At 40.9% G+C, this 12,445-nt stretch overlaps 1 protein-coding gene across 2 annotated transcripts in view; it reads right to left on the reverse strand.

Annotated features, from left to right (window-relative positions):
- Window positions 1-12,445, reverse strand: part of MEIS1 (Meis homeobox 1) — a 132,192-nt gene that overhangs the window by 54,333 nt on the left and 65,414 nt on the right. For both annotated transcript variants that reach the window (XM_008512630.2, XM_008512629.2), the window contains exon 8: window positions 3,437-3,582. In XM_008512630.2, coding sequence (XP_008510852.1) covers window positions 3,437-3,582 — 146 coding nt within the window. The remainder of the gene's footprint in view (window positions 1-3,436; window positions 3,583-12,445) is intronic.

A 12,445-nucleotide genomic window follows, 5' to 3' on the forward strand; every position in this document is an offset into this window, starting at 1 on the left:
TTCTTTTCAATTCCAGGGAATAGTTTCTTCTAAGAGATCTTCTCCAGTTTTCAAAACTGGCAAATGTTCAACTAAGTCTAAGCTGGAAATTTACATCACTGAAATTTCCTCTTACCCCATAATCACCAAAGTTTAAGACCCGTTTCCTTTTTCTTTTATTGTTTTCATTATACACAAGTATGTCCAGCTTAGCTTGCTAGAGACTGGGAGTCCAAGAATGAAGCTTTAGTTCTCTCTTTGGAGCAGTAAAATGGGCTACTGATTAAATATACCTGTGGATGGCTACAGACCGGCACATTTTTCTTATGCAGCTGGGGTGCAAATCCAGAAAGGTTTTCTTTTCCAAGGCCTATTCTACTCTAACACACAAATGCTTGAAAGCCCTTTCAAAGGCAGATTTTTTTTTAAACTGAATAAACCCAATGAAAAGATTGACCCATTTATTTGAAAAAGAAAAAAAAAAAACCCCAGCAATTTGCTTTCAAAAAGGTGTGTGAGGTTTTATAATATGCTTTTTGGCATTTAAAAGATTAGGTTTTACAATTTGCTAAATAAATTGTTATTGCTATTGTTCTAATTAGCCAGAGTTTCAATTGCTCTTTTATATCTAGCAAGATTTCAGGAAGGATTTTCTGGATAAGTTGCATTAATTATATAGCAAGAATGCGATCATTTAAAATTTGTACGCAGTCTTCCAAATGAATTGTGCATCCCAGAAGACCTCTCAGAACTTGAAATAAAGTTGCTAAAGGATTAGTATTGAGATGGCAGTAGGTACTTACATTTGGACAGATAACCAAAAAAACTCTCTTTAAACTATAGGTGTTTCCCATAGAATTTACTATAATCAGCTCCTGACTAGAAAAGTATTACCTAAGCAGTCTGTGCATCCTTTCGAGAAGTATAACAAGACAAGGAGAAAGGTGTTCCTTGTAACTGGAGATCTATTTGCTCTTGCAGTTAGAGGAGAGGAGGGGAATCTTTCTCATTGCAGGAAGGAAAGAGGGAGAAATTTTCAATATCCTACCTTTGCTTTTTCGATGATATTGTGAGAGCATTTGCTTTTTAGGGACCATTATCATTACCAATATTTTTTGTATGAGCAGATGGCAGTGGAGTGGGGGAGGAGAGTGGGAATACCCAATGGAGACCACAAGGCACCTTCTACGAGCATTCACAAAAAGTCAGAGAGACGTGGACAAATGGGTTTCCCTTCCAGGGTAGCAGTACAGGCCAGCACAGACCCCCAGACTGAAGGAAATTAGCCAACCTCAAGAAATCAGGCAGTTCATGAATAATTTCTACTACAATCGCCCCAATAACATATGGACCACAAAAAGCATTGCAACGCAGGTTAAATCATGCTGGCTGTTAAAAATGTTTTGTTTTCTTTTTTTTAAAGAAGATAATATAGCTCTCGGCAAGGTTCTCACAAGGGTATGACCTAGAAAACCAGGAAATCTGGTGGATGAATAAAAGAACTTGCTTCTCTCTCTCCTGATTCTGTCTGAACCAATATTTGATTATATTTTATTCAGGGGCACCTCAGCTTCAAGTGAAGCCAAGGCTCCTTGCAGACTGAGATGGAGGCTGATGACATCTACTCATTATTTCTGTTAGTACAGGAAATAGAAATAGTTTGTTGGTGACTTCAGGGTTGACCTGATCTTGTCCCCTCACCCACTCACCCCCAGGCCAGGTTAGCTGGTTAGCTCTGGTGATGAAATATCAGCACGGTTGCATCAGCACTTTTGACCACTTGTCACATCTTAACTCCTGCAGAGTTTAAATGCCGTAATATTTATTTTTCATGCTACACCTTCTAGCCTCTAGTCCTCTCCCTCCCCTTCTGTGGTGGTTGGTCATCCTCAGTAGCAAACTTGCCCACGGCAGATCTCAAACTATACCTACACACAGGCGACAAGTGTTGGATAAGTACTGGCACCCCAACTAGGTTTTGGGTAAACCTAACATGATGTTAAAATCAGCTTAATAATGTAAATCTTCAACTACCTACCAGCACTAACCAACCCCTGAAGCTGACTCCGAAACCATCAGCACAGTCTAGTTACTGTTTGGAAGCAGGATGGGAAGAAGAGAAGGGAGTGACTCCTGCTCTCTCAGTTTTTAGTGACTCCTGCTCTCTCAGTTTTTATTTTATTCACAAGCACTGAACTATCTGGACTGGTCTATCCCCTCAAGTGTTAGGGGAGGCACAGCCTCTATCCAGAGCAGCAGAACTGGCATGGCCTGGGACATCCCCTGCTGTCTCCCTGCGTGAGTACAAGTCACTGAGGAACACGGCTTTGAGAGTGGGCAAGAGTGTGCAGGTCAACAGGGCTGGACACATTGGTGACAATGCAAAATTAACTTGGATGCTTAATAAAAATAAATGACTTTAAGAAAAGCAAACTATGCTAAAGTAAAAATAATAAAAGGCTTGCTCTTGACACTTCTTAAAAAGCCAAGATTTTTTTTTTAACATTCATTCATCTTAGGCTAGGCTAGGCTACAACCTGTCTAAATTCATCCTTGAAAGCCCCCCTGGTCAACAATTTTGCTGATTTTTAAAATATTGTTTTACCCATAAATTGTAATTGTCTTCTTCCTTAGATGTCATTAAATCAGTATGCACTTAGAAAAATATCCACCAAAATATTATGATTATAAATACTTTGAACATGAAATTCATTCAGAACAATAACCAAACCAAACAAATCCCTCAGTGGCAGAAAGCCCCAAATCTCCAGTTTCTCACATCTCCAGGAGAATTCCTGCAGTGAAAACAGCAATACGCACACAGACAATATAAACTGTTACTCTGCTGGAAAAGTCACAGGGGACTCCACAGGAAGAGCTGACTTCATATTGCTGTTTTCCTTTACAGTTCTAAATACAGGGACTACTTTCACCGTGCAGCTCTGACTCCCATGGACGTTTTGTAACGGCAGCCAGTGCATTCAAACCATTTAAAAAGCAAATTATGTGAGCATCTTGCCATTGCAACAAGATTTCAGTTTTTGCGGACCATTCGCTATAAAGGTCCACTAAAGCATTAGAAGAAATTAAGTCCTTCTCTCCCGGGTCTGTCTTACTTTCTTCTTAGGGGCAGCTGGTTCTAAGTACTTAAGAGTCACACTGAGAAAAAGCAACATCATTAACGTACATACTTAAAACCAAGTGCACATGAACTCCTAAATCTTATAGCGTATGACAATTAACAAAATTACAATAGTCAACTTCAAATACAACTCCTCATTTGGGGTATGTATCTAGGAAACAAGTGCTAACTAACACTTTTGTAAAAATTGTGGGAACACAGTGATTTATGAAATATTCCAAGTCCAGAGGGATCATTTTTCCCTCATTGTTTTTTCTATCAAAACTGGTTCATTGTCCATATTTAGTTTACATACGTCATTTAGAATCCACTTACTGTTAGATGCTGGAACAGCCACGCCCTCATGATATTTGTGGCTACTTTGGGAAAGATGCCACGCTTTTTGTGACGCTTTTTGTCCTTATCTGGATCATCATCGTCACCTGTGCTGGGGGAAGCTACACTGTTGTCCAAGCCATCACCTGCAAACATAGTGAATCAAATTTTGACTGATGCTACCTTGACATGCTTTATTCAAATAGAATGCCTTTGGATATAAACAAAACCAAAAGAGCAATATAAATGATTAATAGTTTATTTGGTACTGTTGTTTTTTTTCAAGACAAAGAGAAAGAACAAGGCCTAGGCTCAAAAGTAGTCAGATCTAAGGACCTTCTTCCAAAGAACAATGTGAAAGGTCAAAGGGAATGGAGGGAAATATCCAATCTCTTTAGTAGCTTGGTTGCCATGGTAATTATTCAGATACGTATAGCTCAGACATGTTAAGTGTAACTCCTAGTGGGGAGTGAAATATGGTGGCAGCCATGAGCAGAGGTGCTGTCCCTGCCTGGGTATTCAAATCGCACATACAGTCATTGACGTCAACTTGTGAGAAGATGCATGTAAGATATCAACTCCTTCCACAAGTGATCTATCTTAAGACTAAAGTAGGCCACGGAAATGTAGGTAATCCATCATATTAGCAGTTTGACATAGGGATGCTTCAAATAGAATGTAATTTTTCTTGTCATAGAGAGAGAGCATCAAGTTAAGTCATGGAAAAACTCGTGAAATAGTTTTTTAATTAGAAATCAATTACTATTTAAATCAAATAAAGTGAAGTTAAATTAATAGTCACTTGGAATTGTATTACCCTGATAATCCAGACAGTTTCTAAAATTTCTTCTAGATTTAAATTTTTCTCACTGAAAGATCACCTGCTTACACATTCCTGTATATTGAATCCTATTTTTCCATTGATTTTTGGTATAACATTTAAATTATATCTTCTAGAAAATATTTTGGCTCTGTGACACAATAAAACAAAAAATGTAGAATTCCTTTACAATGCCATATTTAATAAGACAAAAAGTGAAATTTCAGCCCGTATAATCACAGGGTCCAAAATAAGTCATCAGGTACCAATGGAAAGTAAGCTCTTCGTGTTTTGGCAAAAAAGTCAACAGCGAAAACAATGTAGACTAAACCCACTATGCTAAAAAGCAGCTTAGCTTCTGTCAAACATGCTTCTCCACCTGGCGCCCCAGCTCTCGTGGAAGCTACTGGCTTTTAGAAAGGGATAGTTTGATCTGGGTCCAGAAAGAAGAGCTATAGTGGCAAGGCTTAGCAATGAGGTGACAAATGTCCCCAGAGCACATTCACTGGGTCATGTAAGTCATTGGAGCACAGGCTACATGGCTCGAAGACCTGGGCCCTTTGGTAAGACAAGTTTTCCAGTGACTGTACACTGGAATTAGCCTCAGATTCATTCCTACCACTTCCTGAATTTCTGCATTCCTTATCTCTGTTACCTAAATATCCTACGTACAAAAAGAATTTGATTTCACTAATTTCAGTCTAATCTACAGTAGTTATGTTGGCTTTAATCAATTGTTCTTAACAGCTCCCTTAGGAGACCCTCCAACTCCCCAAAATAAAATTGCTCCAAAATTGTCTTGACTTGTACTGAGTTAAAGTTTAAACACTTTGTTGGGTGAGGAACAGACTAATTTCAATATTTCTGCTGTGATCGCAGCACGTGCCACACATACAGAAATTTTGCAGAACTTTTCTGAGTTTAATTTTCTATTAATTTAAAATCCATAATTTTATCGTATTTAAAATCTATATATTTTGTTAAAGTTCCACAGACTCATACCTGTGTTCTCACTGGGAAAGAGCCTAAAGACCCACAATTCCAAAGGCCTCATTGTATCAATGAAGAAAGTGCTTGTGATCCTGTTGGGTGACTTGCCCAAGGTCACATAGCTGGGATGGGGCTGGTGGGTCTGTGCTGGACCAGACACCCACATCCCTAAATCGGTGCTCCTTCCATACCCCACTAAACTCTGTATTTGCATAACCAAGTGTCTTATAAGGAGTCCCCTCGGATTTGCCTAATAAATTCTTTGAAAGTCCAGTATTTAAAGAGGCTTTTTATTCAGAGAAGCAATTCACCATATAAAATAACAATTCATTAAAGAAACATGAGAAAAGAAAACAACTCAACAGCATTTAAAATTTCAATGGGCTAATCCACTTTCAATATGCAAAAGGTAACCAAGGAAAAGAAACATATTACTTGATCATTGATTAAAAATGAAAAGCTTCTAACCTAACGACACAGTTTTTCACCACCTCTCCATGATTGTTTTCCACCTTAAAAAAAAAAAAAAATAGCTTTTCTATCCATCTCAAAACCCCTTCAGATTAATTTAGCAGGCGATGCCTAGTGCCTGCCTCGAAGAGAATTCATTGATAATTTATGGAAATATCTACTATAATCCAGCGGAGATGACTTTTTTCCAGCTTTGTGCATCAATAGATAATCAAGGCCTTAAAGCAGCCTTAGCTCCCCATTACCTCAGGCAAAAGAATTCCTGAAAGCGTGCCTGGAGGGCACCTGAATTATATACTCCATTAGGAGAGGAAGGCTTTCTGCATTCCTTGTGTAACACTCCCCAGAACCTTTCCTGTTTATTTCTGCTGTATGAAAGCAGAAGCATTAGGAACAGAATTTTTTAAGTGAAGACTTATGTAGATACAATGGAGAAACCTTTCAAGCAGGAGCCAGATCACCCCGTTCAGTCCTGGCAGTGACCTCTCCCGAATAAAAGGTTTCTATTACATCATTAGCTCAAGCCAAAAACAGCCTTGGCTTAATGCACAGTTTGTTCTTCCTACTGTTTTTAGGCAAATACAGCTACTTTACTCCCATCTGGGAGGGAAATTACACTGCTGGGTTGTAATCTAAGACAAGATTTTCATTGGAAGCAAATGCTTTCAATCCAGTGTAAATACTGGTGCATGTTCAGAAAAGCCTAAAACAATAAACCCTCTCCTTCCCGACACAAGTTGGGGACACGGCAAAGATGGGAAAGGAGAAGAGCATAATAAAACAGACGACTCTAAAAGCAAACACTTTCATAGATTTTCATAAATTGTTTAACCTCTTCCACTTTCTAAAATTGAAAATTGATCTCCAAACGTCTCGACCTCAGAGGAAAGTCTAAATGGTCAATTGTACCTTTTGCATTTCCATTCGCTCTGCAATTTGATACCGTCACCTCGATGTGGTCTCTGGAGGATTTATTTCCTTTTTTTATTTTTAAGATCACTAAACAAACTTGGAGAACCGCCGGCCGACCACACGGCAGCAGGCAGCAGCTCTGAACCACATTTGTAAAATGTCAGCAGTGACTTCATTCCAGAGCTGACTTCTCCTGCCGCCAAATGAAGGCGAACTGAAAAGGTGGAAATAATCATAAAAATGATGCTAGTCCATAAACAAGCTTACAGCCTCATTAGGATAGCAGTAGGCTCCAGTGGGTGATTTATGCTCATTTTGCTGATGCTATGAGGAAATGCCATAGGGCGACTTTAGCCAATTGCTAATGGTTTCTGACAGCTTCTTAGCAACTAGTGCAAGCAACGTTGTGGCGTTTGCTAGTGACAGAAACCGAAAATGTCATATTATCTGCCCATGTGTCATGAAGTCCGTGTGGCAATTAACTAGCAGGCCAGTGACTGAGGGGCCAGAGGCTCCTGCAAATGGCCTTTGGCTATGCAGAGGCAGCCGACGGGGCTGAGCGCAGACCGGCTGCGCATATGCAACCTTCTAATACAGAAATCCACTTCCTCGCCGCTTCCTGGCTCTGATGGGGCCCGGCCACTCAAATCCCCGTTTTCCCCCCTCACTGAAGTGAAACTCTGGGTTCCTCTCTCTCTAGGCACTGGCTCTGGGCGTTATCAGAAGACTCTAAAGTGATCTGCTTTCATATGATTATCCAAATGGCCCCTTTATTGGCAATACCTGGTTCTGTGCTTTTTGGATGCTGGATTCCAAGGGGCTAGCTAGTTTTCTGCTCTCCCACAAATTAGTCTAAGAGGATTGAAGATCACTGAGGCAGACTCATTGCCTGTCAGCTTGCTGGGAGCAGAGGAGCTCTGCAGCAACAAGACACTATTTTAAAAACACCAGGCTTCTAACAAGCAGGGGGAGAATCTTGAATCTTGGCCACACTTTTCAGTTTCCGAGCTATCAAAACCATGCACTATATGTCAAACTGTCAAACCTTTCAGCGTGGGCCATTTGCCCTTTCAAATAATATTTAAGAATTGTTTTTACAAAATTTTATAGGCCATGGTCTAGTGAAAGAGGCCAACCAACAAAGAAAGGAATTTGTACTACAATTCGTCTACGGACAATTTCTTGTGAGACCTGGGCCTGTCCCTGCGGAGCGAGGCAGGTGACCTGTGGCAGCTCCCAGGCTGTCAGAGAGCTCAGATTTCAAACACGCTCAACTCAAACATCCCGAGTCGCCTATTTAAGCATGCCCGGGCAGTTAGACTGGGCTATCTCGTGCCTTTCAAGGCAGGATAAAGCCGCATTTATCGTATTCAGGCCATTCAATGGGTCAGACTGACCGTGTCAGCAGGGGCTCCTCTCCGGCAGGTCAAAACCCAGCTCCCATTTTTCTCTCCCTACTCACTCCCTCTCTCCCCACAGGACAGCCATTCCCAAAAACCTATTCCGAATGAGGCAAAGAACAAAACCCCCAAAAGCGCCTAAGATTTCCATCACAACTGATCGGAACTTCCCGTGTCAGTGGGCCAGCAGGTATAAATCAAACGGGCTGTCTGTCAGAGGGTTCTTTATGTCACAGACGCAAAACTCTTAATTAGGGATAGGAACTTTCAACTGCCAGGGTAAATGACTGTGTAAGGTTGTGGACCCTCTTGTTTTGCTAGAAGCCAAGCTGGAAGCCACCCCAGCTTCAAGACCATTCCTTTTACAATTTTGTATCGAGACTCCATAGTTTTGGGCCATGGTCTCTCCTTAACCTTTACTTTTCTCCTCTGGAAGCGTTTAGGAATGGAATGTCTGTCGCAAAAAATGTACCTAGACTCAAAAATCAAGGTCATTTATAATCGTATCTTTGATACTGAATAAATTCTGTGGTCTTTTTTCTTTCTTTTTTTGAGGAAGATTAGCCCTGAGCTAACATCTGCCGCCAATCCTCCTCTTTTTTGCTGAGGAAGACTGGTCCTGAGCTAACATCCGTGCCCATCATCCTCTACTTTATATGTGGGACACCTGACACAGCATGGCTTGACAAGTGGAGTGTAGGTCCGCACCCAGAATCCAAACCGGCGAACCCTGGGCCACCAAAGCAAAATGTGCGAACTTAACCGCTGCGCCACCAGGCTGGCCCAAAATTCTATTGTCTTGAAAGTTGTCTATATGTCAATTCAAAAGCTCACATATGACTGTATAGCCATGTTGTAAGGTGGCTAAATTTTCATCAAACTAGGAACATTGTTGCATATTCTGATTCCAACAAAAAGGAAGCACAACATTTAAGGGTTTGTTTTTTTCTCTCATCTATTTTCTCACATAGCACATCTACACAAGAGAATATGGCATTTCACTCCTTAAGTAGCAAGTAGAACATTCCTGCCTTTCTGGTGGCTGCTGATGCAAACACCCCATCAGTATGGAGAGGTCACGTTCCCTTTGTAGCTGAGCTATCTGGGTGTGCCTGATGTGCAGGTTGCTAGGAAAAATGTAAAATGTACCCCAAAACCACTTCTCCAGATCATGGCTGTATCTACTTAAGTAGAAGTCAGATGGGATAATGTTTCCGTGTTATGTTAAGAGGATAAATGGCGAGAATTATAGACAACCCTTTCTCAGGAACCAGCTAGAATACTTCAGAGGGTTGAAGGAGGTGTTTTGTCTTCATCAAGAACACATAATAGCTGCCAGAATGATTTTTCTAAAACACATATCTGATCATATAACCCTGGCACTTAAAATCCTTCTATGGCTACCCTTTGCCTTCAGGTAAAGGTCACATTTTTTAGCCTGGCATGGAAGGTCTTCCACGGTCTCTCTCCCGGCTGTGTTTCCAGCTTGTTTTCTGCCGAGTGCCCACGTGCTCTGGCACTCATCGGAATCCCCCAGTCCTGAGCTTACTTGAGTTCTCACCTCATGTACTGCTGTCTCTCAAGACTCGCTGGGTCCCCTGTGCTCGTCCATTTCCCTGTAGCATCCTTCCCTTCCCTCCCCCAACATTGTACCAAATTCCTTGGTGACCCTTGAGGCTCAGCTCAACTGCCGTCTCCTACAAGAAGCATTTGCTGGACTCTAGCTGATTAGCGACCTCCCACCCCTCAATCCTGAGTAATTTTTCTTCTCCTGATGTTCCTCCACCCAAACACACATCATGCTCTACCGGGACTGTTGATTTCTTTTCCTGTCCCCTCGACTCGATTACAGGGTACACGAGAGGGCGATTGGGTCAAACCCCTCTCTGATCTCTAACCCCAGGGTTATCCCAGGGTACAGGTTATAAACTTGTCAGTTGCTTATTAAATGAATGAGTGAATGCATCTTTCTCAATCTATGGAGAAAACCACAGTTTCCATTTCCACCTGCTATAATTCTTTTTGATACGTGCCTAAATTAAACTCTCAAAAAATATTTACCAAGGAAACTCAGTAAACAACTATAACAAACCATCAAAGAAATGCATTCTCCAAAGGTGGCAAGTTTCCTTGGAATCTTGAAGCTCATCTTAGGCCAAAGACGGGCTAAGGGTAAAAGGATCCAAATTATTTATAATGTTGGTCATAGCCCTTCAGAAATACACCCCTACTTCCTGCAGTTGTAATTTAAAACAATTTACCTGCCTAAAATTTCTTGCTGATTGTGTATTTTTCTTGAGTTCAACTTTAAAAAATAAAGCAAAACTTGTTTTCTTCTGCATTTTTTCCCAAAGAATTAATTACACTACCTCCAGTTTTACCCTAGCGAAGAAACTGAACTATGTCTAAGCAGACAATTTGACCCTGAGCTCAGACTCCAGACTCACACTTCATACATAAGGTGCTAAATATAAAACACAAGAGCTCTGGCTCTCCTTGGTTTTGCCAAGTCATTGTATCAGTCTGTCCCACAGCATTCCTCCACACCTGCCTCAGCAGTTTTTCAGCCACAGGTTATCTGAGGACCTAAGTATCTGATACTGTGGTACAGATTGACATGTCAGAGGGTCCTAGGAGACGTTAGAAAGGATTTTGTAAGATAAATGAAAATGTAACACAATCCCTTAAGTATTATTTCCCATTTTCAAGAGAAACACAACAGACTTTGTACAGCTCCAAATCTGAAGCCAATATACAAATATGTAACAGTCTAAATCCAATGGTTCTTCTTTTTTTTTTAAAGATTGGCCCTGAGCTAACATCTGTTGCCAATCTTTTTTTTCCCTTCTTCTTCTCCCGAAAGCCCCCAGTACATAGTTGTATATTCTAGTTGTAGGTCCCTCTGGTTGTGGCATGTGGGACGCTGCCTCAGCATGGCCTGATGAGCGGTGCCATGTCCGCGCCCAGGATCCAAACCAGCGAAACCCTGGGCCGTCGAAACGAAGCGCGTGAACTTAACCACTGGGCCACAGGGCCAGCCCAGAAATAGTTATTCTAAGTTTGACTTTAATAAGGGTTCCTTTAACTCAGCTTCTCTTTTGTATCTCTTCTCATCCTTACGTATTTAAAATTTCCTTATTCTTAATTCAAAGTGATTCCTGGTTGATAAAAAAAAAAAAAGGAAAACATATTCTCATATATCTTATTTTATCACCCATGGCTTTCCTGAAGATTTTGAGGTGGTTCCTTTGGAAGCCAAGATAAGGAGTTAGATGGTGGCACCTGCCATGGCAGTGCTAAGTTCTAGAAGGCACTTAACAAAAGCCATCTGCTATATACCAATGGCGCTGATTGAAAAGATGGAAGTAAGAAGAGTAGAGAAGAAGATTAAGAAAAAGTAAACTCTAAATAAACATGTTATTGGCACTTATAAAAGGAAATGTCTAGATATGTGTCCTAAGGTTGGCTTCACAGAGATTTGCCACAAGGCTTTCTTTTCCTTTCTAGTTGAATTTAGGTTTGTTAAACGGTGACACAAACTGTTAATAGTTAACTCCTGTGGAATGAGTGCACAGCCTTATTGTGCCCTTTCGTGGACTCCTGACATCACAGAAACTTAAGGGGAGAAATGGAGAATCAGAGCCTGGAGAAAGTAGCTGCTCTCTATGAACATACTGTCCCCTTTCCTGAAGAATAGACTGTAGCACTTAAAACTGAGCCCCATATACGTAACCATCTTTTGCATAAGCAGTCACTTTTATCATACATTCATTCATTTAACAAATTGAATTCCTACTATGTTCCAACACTATGCAGACCATTAGAGACACAAATGATGAACAAAATCAGAAAGAGTCCCTGTTTCTATGGAGCTTTCCAGTCAGAGGGCACAGATGTTAAACAAAATAATCACAGTAATAAATGTACAATTGCACTCAATCAGAAAGATACATAAATCTATGAATGTGTGGAACAAAGGAAATTGACTTAAGTAAGAGTGATCTGGAGCAGAAATCAGAAGGATGGAGAAAAGGTAACTAGGTATGGTGGGCAGTCTAAGAAGGCAGAGGGCAGAGAAAGCAGTTCAGGCCGCAGGAAGGGCAGGTACAAAAGCACTGGGTAACACAACCACAGAACTGAAACCTGGGGGAGCAGGACAAGATGCAGCTGGAGAGGTAAGAAGAGCAAGACCACACTGGGCCTTGTGTGCCATGGTCAAGATTTGGGTGTTTATCGATAGGGTTCTAAGAGTTGTGACCTATAACGGTATTCATGTGTGACTCATCAATGTCATCTCTATTGCATGCCCTAATATTACATAAATTTTACCAAATAAAGCCTCATACCCAAGTAAGTGTCTTTCTAGTTCAACCTAACAAATCCCCTGATTCCTAACTAAGATTGGACAATGAGAAA

This window comes from Equus przewalskii, chromosome 14 (genome assembly GCF_037783145.1).
Source record: "Equus przewalskii isolate Varuska chromosome 14, EquPr2, whole genome shotgun sequence".
Lineage (NCBI taxonomy): Eukaryota > Metazoa > Chordata > Mammalia > Perissodactyla > Equidae > Equus > Equus przewalskii.